Below are 16306 nucleotides of genomic sequence, written 5' to 3'. Positions count from 1 at the left end.
CAGATTTTTTTTTTTTTTTTTTTTTTAAATTCATGAGAGGCACAGAGAGAGAGGAAGAGACAGGCAGAGGAAGACGCAGGCTCCATGCAGGGAGCCCGATGCGGGACTCGATCCCAGGACTCCGGGATCACACCCCGAGCTGAAGGCAGATGCTCAACCACTGAGCCACCCAGGTGTCTCAAGACATGAGATTTATTTATCAACTAAGTATTCATTTGGAAACGAATAGAATAAAAAGTTGAGAACTGATACACATCTTATAATAAATTTCAAAAATTCAGGAAGGACCATGATTTTAAGACTTTCTAAAATTTTATAGTACTACAGACTTAAATCAACTTGTTTGTAAGTGAGAAAAACTGAGAAATTTTGCTATGAATTTACTGACCTGTCAGAATCACCATTTCTGGTTATCATCAGTGATATGCTAGTTTTTAATAAAGGAACATTTGAAAATGTCAGAAAGCTTCTGGAGGATGGTTTGCATGTTGTGTGTTAGCAGCTGTCTACCTTGGTATTTAATGGATAGTACAATAGTAACTTAAAACCAAGATTTATAAGAAATGGAATGCAGTTAATATTGATGAAAAGCTACTTTATCTGGGTTTTAGGAACATCTGATCAAAATGCAGAAGCAGAAACTGCAGCTGCCCCAGCAGGCCCCCCCACCGCAGGCCCCGCCAGGGCCCCCACAGCCCGCTACACAAGTGCAAGTGCAGGCCCCGCCACCCACGCCGCAGCAGAGCCCCCAGCTGGCCACGGTCACGGCCCCGCGGCCCGGAGCCCTGCTCACGGGCACCACCGTGGCCAACCTCCAGGTGGCCCGGCTCGTAAGTTCCGGTTGATACATTTGTTTTTCCAAAGCTATGTCTTTTAACATTTAATTGAATGTTACTGCTTGCTGAGGACCGTGTTAGGTGTTCTGGCAGACCTACAAGGAAAGTAGAAGATGTGCGCTTTCCCCCAAGAGCTTAAGTTGTCCTCAGAGAGGATGAAACACGACACGTGGGGGCACTTATGTCATCCTGCTTCCCAGGACGTGAGCATCACAGAGCTCATGGGCTGGGTAGCTGGAGGAGGTGGGGGCGGGCTGGGCTGTGCACAAGGGCGAGGTTTCTATGGGGGTGAGGCCTATGCAGTTGGAGCATAGGTTATGGTGAATGGGACCTGTGTAGGGAGGTGGGCGAGGCCTGAACACCAGGCTCTGGTATCACTGTTCTGTAGGCAGAGACTCGAGGTTTGTGAACAAGAGCAGAATGTCATGGTGAAAATAGTGTCTGGGAAGATCAGTTAAACTCAACAAGTATAAGTCAAATGTCCTGTGGGCCAGACACTGCCCTGCTGGGGGAGCCCCTGTCCTAGCACTAGGGATGGCCGATGCCAGGGCCCCTGCTCCAGGCCAGGCACTTCCCTAGGCTCTGTATTTCTCATGTGGTCAGTGCTCACAGACTGCCGCTAAAGCCAGCATGGGCATGTTCACATAAACTCCAGTGTGTAGCAGGTACAGAAACTGAGGCAGTCAAGTAAGTAACTTGCCCGAATCCGATAGCTAGTTCCCTACAGCTTGCACAGGGTGCTCAGGCTTGGCTTCATGTGTGCCTCACCCCCACTTCATGTCTGTAAGAAGCAGGGTAGAAGCGGACAGGAACTGGGAAAGCAAGTTTGGTTTCATCTGTGCTCACGAGAAATGCAAATTCAAAGGAGAAGGGTGTTGACCCTGTGTGCCAACCAAGGCATGGGGAAGGCATGCTCCTCATGTGAGATTGGCTTCTCCTCTGGGAGGGCTTCTAGTCAGTGAGCTACAAAGTGCACTCACTGCTTTACCTAGCGGTCCTGTTTCCATTCTCACATGAAGTAGAGAACGAATCCAATGAGATGGACGCGCAGTCCTGCTGTTTCAGTCATGTTAGAGGAGACAGGTCCCCATTAGCTAGAGTTGTCTGAATAGTGGTGAGCATCCACACATTGGGGTAGCATGCAACTTTGGAGAAGGATTGTTGTAAAAGGCAGAGAAACAGACTACAGGATATTTGTGAGTCCCACCATAGCAAGCGACACAGGTAAGAACAGCATCTGATGGGCTAAATACTGGTTTTCACATTCATGTGCGGGTAGTTTTAGGGCTAGGGGTTCTTTTACTTCTCTATGTTGTCTCAGGTAGTCTGAGTGCTTGCTTATACAGGTAAGACAGGTCTGTTTTCCTTTCTGAAGCATAACTTCAGGAAACGAGTGTTTGGTGGCATTGTGGAGACTGAGTAGCAAAAAGCAGTGCCGGCAGGCAGTGGTCACTAGCAGTGATTGAGGGTGGGACGGTAGGCTGACCTTCAGGTGTAGCCAGAGGAGTGGGTGTCTGTAGGACATGTGGCTATCGATAGGGCCTCTCTGAGGTCCAAGAGCCAGAAGGAGGAACAGTGGAGACCAGTGCCACATAGCAGGGTCTGAGCCTCAGTGTGAACAAGCAGATGTGGGTCTTGCTAAGCCCTCTTCCCTGCATTCACCAGTGGTGGGTTAGGCATAGAGCAGCCCTCAATGAAATGTGCCCCTTCAGTTGACAGCCACTTCTCACCTTTGTGAATCTGTAAATTTCTCACTGTTTGACCTCTTGTGGGGAAATGTTTGCAAAGACACATAGTATCCCAAATATCTCTGGACTCTCCCATTATTTTCACTGTTTAGACCCGGGTTCCCCCTTCGCAGCTGCAGGCGCAAGGGCAGATGCAGGCTCAGGCGCCCCAGCCCGCTCAGGTGGCGCTTGCGAAGCCTCCAGTGGTGTCCGTGCCTGCGGCCGTGGTCTCCTCGCCAGGTGTGACGACCCTGCCCATGAACGTTGCTGGGATCAGCGTGGCCATTGGGCAGCCACAGAAAGCCGCAGGTGCCTATCATGTGCAGCTCCTTCCCTCCCCCACTTGCCCCACTGAGAGCCTTGAGCAAGGCTGGCTGGCTGTGCCAGATGCCCACCCTGCTGGCTTTTGTGCCAGATGCCCCTTTCAGTTATGTCAGGGCACCCTCTGGCTAGTACAAGTTTCAGCCCTTGATCTAATCTGTTGACATTTGGAACAAACACGTTTGTTTGAACGTCCTAATGGGCTCACAGACATTTTAAGTATACCTGCAAAACGGCTGTTTTGTGTTCACGTAGTTCCAGAAAGTAGTCCATGGGAACAACTCAGTGGGTCTGGGAGGTGGAGGGAGCTTCAGGGAGGTTGAGGGAGCTTCAGGGAGGTTTGAGACCCTTGTTCCCACTGAGCTCTGTGACTAAAGATGGGCTCACTATTCACAGGACAGACCGTCGTGGCTCAGCCTGTACATGTCCAGCAGCTGCTGAAGCTCAAGCAACAAGCTGTGCAGCAGCAGAAAGCCATCCAGCCGCAGGCCGCTCCGGGCCCTGCAGCAGTCCAGCAGAAGGTACCGGCTGTCTACATGTGGTTCTCCCGTTGTACTGTCTTCAGGCCGAGCCAGGCCCTCCTGCTGGGCGCATGGACAAGAGAGTGCTGCACGGGAGCCACACACGACCCTGTGCTTGTGTACTTGGCTTACAGAGCTCTTGGGGTGGGAGCTGCTAAAAGGCCCTGCAGGGAGAAGGTGGTCACAGGAGCTCATGGGGGAGCTGTGAAGCCAGCTGTGGAATTGCATGGCTGGGAAGGGCCAGAGGGGTCCAGGGGTGCAGGTGTAGCTCGCCGCGTGTGACTGCCTGGGCTCTAGATGTGCACACACAGATAGAACCTGGCCAGGAGCTGGGTGGGGACTAACATTCTTACCTGTTTGTACGTGCAGGGCAGAGAGGGGAAGCAAGGGGAGAGGGGCCTGATGTGAAGTCCTGTCAGTGTCCCGCTGACTCTGACATTTGAGCATTAGCTCTGAGCTGTTGCAGGTGTCCAGGCTGAGCCTCCTGTAGGCCCGTGTGTTCAGGTTGTGCCCTGTGCGGATGCTGTACTGACATACAGGAGCAGAGTGTGAGGTGCCCTGTCATCCAGAACTTCTGCTTTGTGTACTTCCTGGTAGTATACAGCCCAGCATGCAGATGATGATGTTTGGTGCTTGCACTGAGTGTTGTACCTGCTGTTTGTGAACTGGAGCTGGACACACAGGCTGAGGGTGGAGCAGCTATCACTCCCTGTGTGTGCTGGGAGCTCTGAGGGCATCTGCTGCCAGTTTTCAGAGCATGGCTGCATGTTACTTTAAGGAAACTGAGGCTCAGAGTCGCAGAGCTGATCATCGCATGTGGGGCACGGTACAGTGTCCCACAAGAGTCGGACAGCTCTTCCCTGAGTGTCGCTGCTCCTGCTTGCAGGAGCTGAGCTCAGATCTGGTGGGGGCTGAGATACTGCCGGTCCCTGACAACACTGCGTTGTGGGGACAGAGGAACAGTCAAAAGTTGAGCAGTCCTCGGCAGCCTTGGGTGAGTCGATGAGCACTAGGAGGGCATGGCAGCGTGAGCAAGGAAGGTGGTGAGGCAAGAAGGGCAGAACCACTTGGGACATGGTAGAGCAGCGTAGGATGGGGCCCAAAGAAGCGCTGTCCTGGCAGCAGCCCACCATGCCAGATGTGTACCCTTCAGATACTTTCCTCCTCTCTTCCGGAGAGAGCCACAGCCAGGAAGAAAGGTATGTCTCCTCTGATGGAAGAGAGTGGTCAGTACCCTCGTCTCTGGGAGCCACTTTCTCCCTGATGGCAGACAGTTCCAGGAGGGACACACCACATCCTTGGGCTTTGGGGCTTTTAGGGATGCAGGACAGCTCACAGATCTGGCCATGCTGGAGGCATTATGACAGGAGGGCAAGGGTGCCAGCAGTGGGGCCTGGGTAATTGAGAAAGCTTAGCTTCCTGCCAGGAGAGAAATGGAAGACCTTTAGCTATAGCATTGGTCTGATGTTCACAGGATTTGAAAGAAAACTTCTGAGACATTAGGAAAATCTTTGTGTGTAGCGGTGGCTTCACAAACCACACAGACTGTGTATGCATGGCCTTCTGAATAGGATTTGCATTCTTCTAGCAAAGAAAACTAGAAATTAGGTTAAACATGCAAAGTTTGTGTGTAGAGGTTTGTTATCCCTTTTGTTAAGTATTTTAAAGTACGCCCAGATCTTAAAATTAGATTCAGGAAAGTGTATGTGCATGGTTTTTGTATTCTGGTCAAGTTCACTCTGATGAGCAGACACCTCACCACATGTGCAGAGGATGTAGAGACAAACTCCAGCCTGGTCTCTGAGGGAGCTTCCCAACAGAGGAGGCCAGGCACACTGGTGGGGCAGCTTCAGGAATGGGTGAAAGGCCGGCAGTGTTGGGGGTGGGAGGTGGTCATGCTGTGGCCATGAGGGCCATGGGGGCCCACCGGGAGGCCCTGTTCTGAGAAGGGGTCACAGCCTCACCTGGCTGTAACCTGGAGCAATTTTTCTTCCTTCAGATCACCGCACAGCAGATTGCTGCTCAAGGCCAACCACAGAAGGTCACCTATGCCACCCAGCCAGCCCTTAAAACCCAGTTCCTTACCACACCCATCTCCCAGGCCCAGAAATTGGCTGGGACCCAGCAGGTGCAGACGCAGATCCAGGTAAGCACACCTGAGCATAAGGTGGGTCACAGAACAGGAGGTGCCTGGGAAAGTGAGTAATTAGCATATGGGCTACAGAGAATAAGGACGGGCAGACTCCTGTGAAACCAGCACCCCATTAATGGAGCTCCTCAAAGATGGCTGGCCCCCTGACATTCCTCGCTGGCTTTGCTACCTCTGGATTGCAGCAGTGTGGCTGGGGGGCCGTGCCAAGGTCTGTCTCTGAGGGGTGTCCTCCATGTCTCGATGTCTTCCTGGAGTTAGTGAGTCAACACAGTCCATTGCTGTGCTGCTGATGGCTGCGTAGGCTGCTCCTGGCTTTGCTCCTGGCCTGGGGATACTTAGAGAAGGTACAGGGAGCAGCAGAGACGCATGCTGTGGGACAGGACCCACCTCTCGGCAGCAGTGTGACTCCTTCATGCGTGTGTGCGGTGCTGTGAGTGTGTGCACGTCTGTTGGGCTTCTGCAGTGGCGCCAGCCCTGCCAGCCTCCACCCAGCCTCACCCAACACCAGTGTGTCCTGGCGACTCCTGCAGTCCTGCTGTGCATGACTCTGCTGTCAGTTGGGGTTCCTCTTCTGTGAAGCGCCTGTTGAGTGTCACAGCGTTGTTCCCATTCTGGGTGTTAGCCTTAAGGTCTCAGTCCTGTTCACAGGCTTCTCCTCACTCATGGCCTGTCTTCTTCGCACTGAACTGTGTGGTGTCTGTGCACGAACAGAAGTTAGTAGTTTTAAAATATCGGAATTTGTCAGTCTGTTTCTGATTAGTGTTTTTGTGTCTTGCATAAAAATCCTTCCAGAGGTCTTGATGTTCTCATCTTCTAAAAACTTTGTAATTTCTTTTACACTTAGGTTTCTGACATTCTTGGAATGGGCTTTTCCAGACAATATAAAACTGAGAATTCAATTTCTTTTTCCCATTAGAATACCCTGTTGTTTTCCACGCTCCTTTCTTCTGATCCATAGCACGACACTAGCATAAATCGTGCGTAGTTGTGCATGGCGCTTTCTTTAGCACCGTGGTGTCTGCATGTCCATCCCATTGGCCATATAGTGAGACTTGGCCCCTGGGGCATGCCCGCCTCGGATTGTCAGGAACATCCTGCTGTCCATGGCTCTCTGCACTTCCTGTTAGTTTCCAGTCAGCTTGTTAAGCTCTCACCATGAACGGAACTGTTGGGATTCCTACCAGGACTGCTAGGACTACTAGGCTTGGGCGGCACGTAGCTGGAGTTTGCACCCCCTCAGGGTATCTGGGGGAGGCTGTGTCTTTGCAGTTTGAGTGCAGACTCATCAGTGCCATGCATCCTTTGTTGTTTGGCTCCTTCAGTGCCCTCTGCCCAGGTTTTTTAAATTTTTTTCCAGGAAGGTCTTAGCCCTTGTACTGGTTTGGTTCCTCAGTACTTAGTGTTTCCTGACACTTCTGTCATAGTGTGTTTCTGAGTTTCTGTTTGACGTCTGCGCCTTTCTCTTTGCACCTTGGCTTTTGAATCTGGCTGCCTTGATCAGCCCTGTTCCTTTGACAGTGGTCTGTGGCCCCCAGTGCATCCTTGGTACCTGGACAGGTGGCCTGTGCCGAGTGGTGGCTGGCATCTTCCTCTTCCCTTGCCCCTTTCTTCCTGCTTTACCACACTGGCAAGGCCTGCAGGCCCCTGGTGGAGTGGCACGCACAGCACTTATCTGTATCACTGTCACTCTGGTCACTGTGCAGGGTCCAATGTTTAGAATCAGCCTTCAGTAGAGTAAGAAGATTCCCTTCTTCACCTTGTTTGCTGGGAGTGTTTGTTCCTTTGTGTCTTCCCCAGTCTCAAGGCTGTCATCAGTCTCTGTGCTGATGACTCCAGGCTCACCCCTGTGGCTGATGGCTACACAGTCTCTTCCATGTCCTTCTGTGTCATTCACTAACAGACATACGTTAGAATCTCTCCGCTCTCATTTTGCGTTTGTTTCTCATTTTTTCTATTTGTGTTATTTTTATGTTAGATTCCTTATTATTGGCTACATTTAAATTAAAGGTTTTATGTCCTTGCTATTGTTGCCTCAGGAACTGTTTGTATTTATAGTGGTTATTTTCTTGGAAGCCAGTTCTCCTTGAAGCCTGCTGTGGGATTGCTTCGAGGTCTGGGTTGAAGGCTGATTCCTGCTTCTGCTGGGCGCCCATGGGCACTATCAGGGCCAGTCAGTTGTGGCAGGAGGGCTGGTGTCTCTCGGGTAGTGTCAGTTCAGTTCTGAAGCCATGTCCCCTCCCCCAGCAGCACCAGAGCCTCAGGAAGTTGACATCCTCACAGATTCCCCCAGGTGATAGAACCACAGCTATAGCTCATCGCTGACAGTGGGTTTGAACTTGGCCTCTTGTCTGGCGCACCCTGCATGACCTAGAGAGTCATGTGCTCTCAGGGTGAAAGCTGCTGTAGCGCCTCAGTTCCCAGCTCTGGGCTCCCACCTCTGCTTCGGTTGGGAGTTGAGACGTCTTAGTTTCACCCACAGGTGTCTGTGCTTATCCTGCCGTGTGCAGGTGGGTCCCTGATCTCGCTCACCGAGTCTTTGTTTCCCGCCAGTGCTCAGAGCACTCAGGCAGGGGCTCTTTTTCTCTTAGCAAATTCTGTTTACAATTTTTATCAATTTTTATTTTAGTTACAGTGAGCTAGTAAGTGCCTTCCGATGATTTCAGATTTTATAGTGAGTACTAACATTTACTTGGAGCCCTTTCATTTAAAAGTACATCTTGTAATTTCACATTTTCTCCAGAATTATTTTGGTAAGACTTATTTTCGTCCCTGCTCTGTGAGTTAGAGACCCAGGTGGGAGGTGTCCTGGCCCCCAGCAGCTGCTACTTGGGAGCCTGTTTTGCTCTGAACCTACACCCTGGGTAGACACCAGTTGCCTGAATTGTCGCACTGCATCGAGACAGCCACATATGTATGGGATGATGTGTTTGCAGAAGGCAGCACAGGGTGGAAAGTTTTATCAGGAACGAAGATCTTGGGCAGCCCGGGTGGCTCAGCGGTTTAGCGCCACCTTCAGCCCTGGGTGTGATCCTGGAGACCCGAGATCGAGTCCCATGTTGGGCTCCCTGCATGGAGCCTGCTTCTCCCTCTGCCTGTGTCTCTGTCTCTCTTATGAATGAAGATCTCAGTAACAAGGAAAATATAGAAAGATGATACAATAACTAGTTCTAGTTTAAAATGTTGAACGTTGAGACATGTTTGAAATGGACCCCAGCTAGTCCAGATCACTTCATGGTGTAGGCATCCTCCTAGAACAGTGCCCGGACTTGGCGAAGGGACTCTCATTAGCGCTGATGAAATGCCAAAATATTTTATTCTGTCTTCAGTTTAATTGTCTTATATAAACTTGGAACAGTTGTTAGTAAAAGAAAAACCATGACTGAAGTATGAGCCCAAGATAAGCTGTTGGTTACACACAGATGAAGGAGACAGGCATTACTCTGCATGAGCCATGATAACTGGCTGCAGGTGAGCAAACCGAGAATTGCTCTTTGGTGTCATCTGGCCCCTGTGTTCTTTTTACTTTTGCATTAAGAACTGAGAAGGAAAGAAAAGAGTAAAAGGTCTCTGTGTGTACACATTCTCTTGAATTCTACATTTGGCTTTTTTGTTTTGATTTGTCAAGGTTGCAAAACTCCCTCAAGTCGTCCAACAGCAGACACCTGTGGCCAGCATCCAGCAGGTGGCCTCTGCTTCCCAGCAGGTAGGACCTGCAGACGCCCACTCCTCTGGGGAGTCTCCCATGGACTTTGAGTAAAACTTCATGTTTCCTGCTAGGAGAGTTCTTGGTTTTCATTCTGGAAAGTAGAATATTAACTCTCAGAAAATCACTGTTGATTGTCTTAATTCAGCAAAGATTAATTCTGGGGACAACATCTGATCCTTAATCTAGCAAGACACAAACTGAACACCCATATTCAGACTCAGTGTCGAACGTATAAAAGGAGCCCATTTGTAGGATCCTCCCTTCAGCCAGCAATTGCAAGTGCATCCTACAAGCTGAAACCCCCATAGCTTAGTTTATGGAAACACAGGAAACAGAATCTGCTTACAGTGACCTTGGTCCTAGAAGTATAAGTACTACTGAGGACAGCAGTGACCATTGTCACCAAACCGTCAGGCTTCCACCTTTTTATTTGCTGCTGCAAAATGTGGCCTTGTCAAGCAGTTCTTTAACAAAATACTTCAAAATCACAGTGGTATGTAGATTTCAAGGAACTAAACAGCACTAAAATCTGAATGCCACCACCGGGCGCCAGCTGTCAGCCTGTGCCAACGGTGGTTGCGTTCAGTGGCTTTTTCCTGTTCCTGTGTGGTCAGAAACCAGAGGTCATACTTTGATACATCACCATAGTTCTCACGTTTCACAAAAGCATTTGTGCTGAGGAGGTTTCTAAAACCCCCCTCCCTATCTTTCAAATAACATTTAATTGACTGTGTCACTAGATCTGTGTTTTCTAACCATTCTGGCTCAGGCTTCCCCGCAAACGGTGACCCTCACTCAGGCAACAGCAGCCGGGCAACAGGTGCAGATGATCCCCACAGTGACGGCGACAGCACAGGTGGTGCAGCAAAAGCTCATGCAACAGCAAGTTGTGCCAACCGCAGCGGGCCAGCTGCAGAGCCCTGGAGTCCCCAACCCCGCCCAGGTGCCGGCCAGTTCCGACAGCCCCAGCCAGCAGCCCAAGCTACAAATGAGAGTCCCTGCCGTCCGCTTGAAGACACCCACCAAACCTCCGTGCCCCTAGGTACAGCAGCAGGTTGGCCTCGGGATGGGCCACCGTGCACTCTACCACCTAGCCAAAAGTGGGTAGATTTTATTTATTGTTGAACCGTGGGACAGTGTCATTTGAGGTGTTCACCTGGGAAGTTATAATGGAAACAAAGTAGTGTCATTGTTTTATTATCTTGCTTCCTACACCACGGGGGTTGGGGGGGTGACCTGCGTTAAGCACCCCCTTTTCTGTATTAGGTGACCAATGGAGGAAGTGATGTTGGCCGTTGAAGCTCCTCACCTCTCCCCCAGAGCAGTAGTGCAGGGTCCTGAAAGGCATGTAGAATATCTCCTAAGGTTAGTGTGCAGTGTTCCACATATCACCACATGGGAGTGTGCAGTGAGTCATAAAATGGACTTCCTGAAGCTCAGATGTGGTCTTTGGCAGCATCCACCTCTGCCCAGTTCCGTATCCCTCACTGAAAACGTGTTCTGGTCCTTGGGGAGGAGAGAATATCTGAGGAAGCCAATGTGATTTCTTCTTTCCCTCCTAAAGTGGGACTTGTTTGAGCAGACGTCTGAAGGAGGTATTTAGTAGTGACACCCATCCAGGCACATTCATGACCTGCTTCCGGCCGTGGTGAAGGCTTACCGTCCCCGATTGAATTGTCATTCCAAAGAGCAGCCAGTGTGGCTGCCCCCAGGCCCTCCGCACAGTATGACTGCTGTCTACCCCCGCATATCCGGGATATTCTCCCAGCTTTTGGATGAAGCTTGTGTTTGAATGTAGTGCACTGAAGCCACTCCAGAGAACCTTGTGGAGCTCCTGTCTCAGGCGGGTTTGGGGCCCCAACTGCTGTGTGAGGGGCGCGGTGCCGGTGAGAGTAGGATGCCTGTCACCGCCCCCTCGCTGTCCTGCCCATCCCAGGCATGATCTGCTGATGGGAGAGAAACCTCCATGTACAGAGTATTTATGAACCTGCAAGTATCACCTACAGAAATGGGCATAGTGAGCTCTTCAGCATAGACTGGTAATGCCAGATTTCTGTTTCTTGTGATGCCTGTGTCTTATATGTGAGCAGATGTGTTCCCTCATGGTTCTGTGTAAAGTGGGGAACCTGTGCAGTATTTGGGAGTGAGAGGGTGGTGCAGTTGAGGGGCAAAGAGGAGGTCCCATGTTTGCCTGTTTTATTTTTTCACTATGGCAGGCTAATCTAGAAGTGTTTGCAGTGGGCGTGATGGGCAGATGATGTCTGCTTACCTGGATGCTCACACCCAGGCAGACGTGCATGTCCAATGACCCCCTCTGTTCTGTCTCTGTCCCTCTGATATTACTTGGTCCAGAAGATCAGCTTGTGTTGGGTCTGTGTGGGCATTCTGAGAGTGAATTTTAGCTATTAATTTTATCTGTCCTCTCCCATGTACCACTTTAAGTGCCACGAAGGAACCTGGACTGTAGTTTTGGTTTCCCATCGATTTTCATCAGCAGTAATATCATGGCATTTACTGAAGCAGCTAGGCAGCTCATTATTGAGCTCTGGGTGAGAAATTTGGAAACAAGTAAAAATCAAATGTTGAGAAGATGGAAGGGACTTAACATTTTAGTTAACTCGAATATGTCGAAACAGTACCGTGACCTGTTCCCACACCAACACTGGTTGGTTCTGGCATGGCCAGTGCTGTCCCGAGGACAGAGTGCACAGGAAGGCTATGTGCGCACTCAGGGGACTCCTGCTCTCTTTTACCCCCAAACCTGCGGAGCTGCAATGTGGAAGGATGATCTTGTTTCAGCTTCTTGGGATTTGTGCACCCTGTTCTTCTGCCCTTCGTCCTTGTTGGGGCACTGGCAGCTTGCTCTGAGGAGGAAGAGATGCTGGCTGCACCTGCTTTAGAGCACCCTGCACGGAGCTGCTAGATGGAGCCTTCCCTTTGTCTGGAACCCCAGGACGGAGTGCAGAGCATCTGTCAGAACTTATCTGGGGTGGCAGCGTGTGTGGCATGGGGAGTAAGACAGTGAGAGCCCCTCGTGTCCCAGGGTGTGTCCTTCATTGGCTTCCTCATGCAGAACACGGAGCAGTTGTGTGACTTGTGTCCTTCCTGCAGGCTCTGGTAGGTGCTCCAGGAAACCTCCTCCTCCCTGGGTGTGGTTTTCTCAGTCTTCTGTTGTCAACAGTACACTGTCCACGTTTCAGAGATGAGCACAAGCCTGGAGGTTGTGCATACCTCCTCATTGGTCCTGTCAGCAGAGTCCTGCATCGCCCAAGAACCGGTGTTCCTGCCAGGACAGCGTGGGAGGTCTGGAAGTCACAATGGCCGCCAGAACACTGTCTGACTCCACCTGGCTGTGTGGAGCACTGGCACCTGTCCTTCTCTACTCAGATCTTGGCTCTAAGCTGAGGCTGTTTTGGGGGCACCCCTGGAGAGCAAGAAGCTGAACCTGCACATGTAGGAACATGGGGCTGTGTGACGCAGGGCTCACCTGTGTGCATCTTCACCACTTTCTGTGCCAGACAATTGTTGGGTTTAAACATAAAGGAAGAAGACTGAAGCTGTACATACTTTGTAAACATACCCATTTGTACTTGAATAGTAGGCTTTTAAAGAGGGCACGGATACCCGCCAAACAAAAGGTATAATAAAATGACCTTTTTATATGTTTTTTCGTTTTCTCTTTCATAGAACACTAGTATTCAAATTAAAATAAGATGCTAGTTGCATTTATTTGAATTGTGTGAAGGAAAAACAAAGGGAACACACGCAGGGTTGGAGGCAGATGCCTGCTTCTCCTGGCCCACCCCCTTGGTGCCATGGGAGTGGAGCGTGCTTGGTGGTTCTCAGTGAAAGCCACTCTCTCCCTGCTGAGACTGCGCCTCCCCACCCAGCCTTCATGCTCCAAATACATGTGGAGGAAAACCTGGTGCATTTGGATGCCACAGCAGTGGCTGCCCTTTTCTCCCGTCACCTGCCACCTGCAGACACCCCACATGGTGGAGGGCCAGGTGGAGCCTCACAGGCTCTCTACCCAACACTCCTCAAAGCAGGTGGCCTGCAAGTGTTACTTTTCTTTGTCACCTCTTTTGCTCTTAGATTACTTTTACTTTTGTTTAAAAAAAAAAGTTGTTGGGGGTCCCTGGGTGGCTCAGTTGGCTCAGCCTTTGACCCTTGGTTTCAGCTTAGGTCATGATCTCTGGGTACTGGGATCAAGCCCTGCATCGGGCTCCCTGCTCAGTGTGGAATCTACTGGAGATTATTTCTCCATTTCCTTCTGCTCCTACCCTGCCCACTCACTTGCTCACAAATAGAATCTTAAAAGAAAAAAGTTGGTGATTACAAAAAATACCTTTTTTATTTAAAAAATGCACAACTTCATACAATGCTGAGAAGCACCCCAAGAAATGTGTGGTTATTTTTGATATCTGCCACTGCAGAAATGTGGGCCTGTAGCCTCAGGCTTCCATTTCACATTCCCCCAACTCAGAGCCAAGTGTGCAGGCCCCTCTGTGCATCACCTGCACCCGCGGACCTGGCTCGGGGGACATCATGGGGCACCTCATTTATGACACTTTGCCAAGTGCCTGCGGGGTGCTTAGGATCCCCGTGCTCTGTGGCTGTGTTGCTCTGTACTCGAGTATCTTCCTCCCATGTGATGGGACCAGTGACTTCATTCCTCAGGCCCCTGGTTTCCTGCTGTATACCCCTCTCCCAAGGCGCTTGTGGCATTTGGAAAGCTCTCAGCCCCTAACTCAGTGGATTATTTCGTTGTGATTATTCTTTTTTTTTTTTTTAATTTTATTTACTTATTCATGAGAGACACACAGAGAGGCAGAGACACAGGCAGAGGAAGAAGCAGGCTCCATGCAGGGAGCCCGATGTGGGACTCGATCCCGGGTCTCCAGGATCACACCCAGGGCTGAAGATGGCACTAAACCGCTGAGCCACCAAGGCTGCCGATTTGTGATTATTCTCAATGGAGGGATCAGCTCAGGGCAGGATCCCAGAGTCCTGGGATCAAGCCCCACATCAGGCTCCCTGCATGGAGCCTTCTTCTCCCTCTACCTGTGTCTCTGCCTCTCTCTCTCTCTCTCTCTCTCTCTCTGTGTGTGTCTCTCACAAATAAATAAAATCTTTTTTAAAAAAAGATAAAAGAGGGATCCCTGGGTGGCGCAGCGGTTTGGTGCCTGCCTTTGGCCCAGGGCGCGATCCTGGAGATCCGGGATCGAATCCCACGTCAGGCTCCCGGTGCATGGAGCCTGCTTCTCCCTCTGCCTGTGTCTCTGCCTCTCTCTCTCTCACTGTGTGCCTATCATGAATAAATAAAAATTTAAAAAAAAAAAAAGATAAAAGAATATATATATTTTTAATTTATTCATGAGATACAGAGAGGCAGAGACAGGCAGAGGGAGAAGCAGGCCCCATGCAGGGAGCCTGATGTGGGACTCCATCCCAGGTCTCCAGGATCAGGACATGGGCTGAAGGCAGCTCTAAACCGCTGAGCCACCCGGGCTGCCCCATAATATATATATATATATTCTCAGTGGAGAAGATCGTGTGTCCTCCAAACCCTTCCATCACCATGACCATCTGATCATGTCCTTGCCAAGCCCAAGTCCTCAGCAAGCCCTAGGGCTGTGTTTCTGTGTATACATTCGAGGTGGGGCAGGGGCCACTGAAGTGATTCTGCTGTCTGGCTGCAGTGGGGAGCACCTCTGAACCCATGGGTCCATTTGCCACCACCTCCAGTATGTAGGAGCATCCAAATTCAGTTTCACATAAACCATGCCCTGTAGGGCTCACCCACAGGCCACTGACTACAACTGGCTTTAGAGGTCTCACTTAGATCTGTTAACCAATCTCTCTGGTGGTTAAATCTGGTGTCAATCTCTGCCAGCGTGCTCTCCATTCTCCAGATTAAGGGCTGTGATTTTAGTGGCCCTTGGAGAAAAGAGGAGAACTCCTGCGATCCTTTCTCTCTCCTTGGCCTGCATTTATACCCTAAATATGCCTTAAAATATTTATACCCTAAAATAATCTTACAAAGGTCCCCTCTTATTGGATACATTATGGTATGTATGTGCAGTGAACTAGAGCATAGCTATTAAGAACAAGGTAGAGCTATATAATCTGGAATGGGAAGCTTCAGTAAATAGAAACTTGCAGAATTGTGTGGGATGCTCTCAGAATGGAGCTACATGTATGCTTGGATGTGCACAGAATAGCCTAGAAAGTGGTGTGTCCACTGCCTCTGGGGAGAGTGACAGGGCAGGGGTTGCTCAGGGATAAAGGGGTGTTTACTGTTGGGCGTACCCTTTTAATTATTTAAGCAGTTTGCCAAGTACACAAAATATTTGTTTTTGGTTCTCAAAATAGTGTGTTGATCACGTGCTCCCCCTGCTCAGAAACGTTTATGAGGTCAGGTTCCAACACAGGTGCAGCTACCTCCACTCCAAGCACAGCATTCCCTTCTGCTCCAGCACAGCCTTGGTCTCCCCACCCCCGACTGTTCCTGCTGTTTGCTCTGGGCTCTGTTGCAGAGTCCTTATCTTCTCTGAGGGCCTGGTGCGTAGCTGTCCTCCAGAATGCTGTCCAGCAGGACCTGTGCTGGGTGGTAGTCCTTACTTTTTTATCTCTGTTCAGTGAGCATTTATTGAAGCATACACACCATGTGTACACACGTACCAATTTGATCACTGGGCGTAGACTTTTTTTTTTTTTTAATCGTCAACACTTGGCTTTTTCCTTCAAGAAAATCAAAGCTAATGAGACAGATGGATAAGCTGCCGGTTTGTTTGGATCATGATTTTCAGGGATGGCCCTGAGGAGGTGCCACACATCTAACTGGGAGAATGAAATGTGCTGAAGTGCTGGCCAGTCCCCTAAAGATTTCTGTGGCCCCCACTGTGTGTGGGTAGTGGGGAAGGTGGACGGTGCTCGCTCAGCCAGCACCTGGTGTGGGGGCTTCCAGGGGCGGACAGCCAGTCCACTCTGGCTCCCTGGGTGCTTCCGTCCTGCTGCCGCACAAATATCGTCATTTCTTG

General features: G+C 50.3%; 1 protein-coding gene across 15 annotated transcripts in view; it reads left to right on the top strand.

The window, feature by feature from the left end:
* Positions 1–12929, top strand: part of EP400 (E1A binding protein p400) — a 102694-nt gene extending 89765 nt beyond the window's left edge. For 13 of the 15 annotated variants that reach the window (XM_077875172.1, XM_077875171.1, XM_077875185.1 and 10 more), the window contains 6 exons: positions 612–830; positions 2677–2872; positions 3281–3405; positions 5405–5551; positions 9183–9260; positions 10033–12929. In XM_077875172.1, coding sequence (XP_077731298.1) covers positions 612–830; positions 2677–2872; positions 3281–3405; positions 5405–5551; positions 9183–9260; positions 10033–10305 — 1038 coding nt within the window. In that variant the 3' untranslated portion in view covers positions 10306–12929. The remainder of the gene's footprint in view (positions 1–611; positions 831–2676; positions 2873–3280; positions 3406–5404; positions 5552–9182; positions 9261–10032) is intronic. The other 2 variants (XM_077875174.1, XM_077875180.1) reach the window with 2 other exon arrangements.
* The last annotated feature ends 3377 nt before the right edge of the window (positions 12930–16306 follow it).

The sequence above is a fragment of the Canis aureus genome, chromosome 27 (assembly GCF_053574225.1).
Source record: "Canis aureus isolate CA01 chromosome 27, VMU_Caureus_v.1.0, whole genome shotgun sequence".
Classification (NCBI taxonomy): domain Eukaryota; kingdom Metazoa; phylum Chordata; class Mammalia; order Carnivora; family Canidae; genus Canis; species Canis aureus.
Note: the sequence above shows the minus strand (reverse complement) of the source record. Positions and strands in the feature narration are given on the sequence as shown.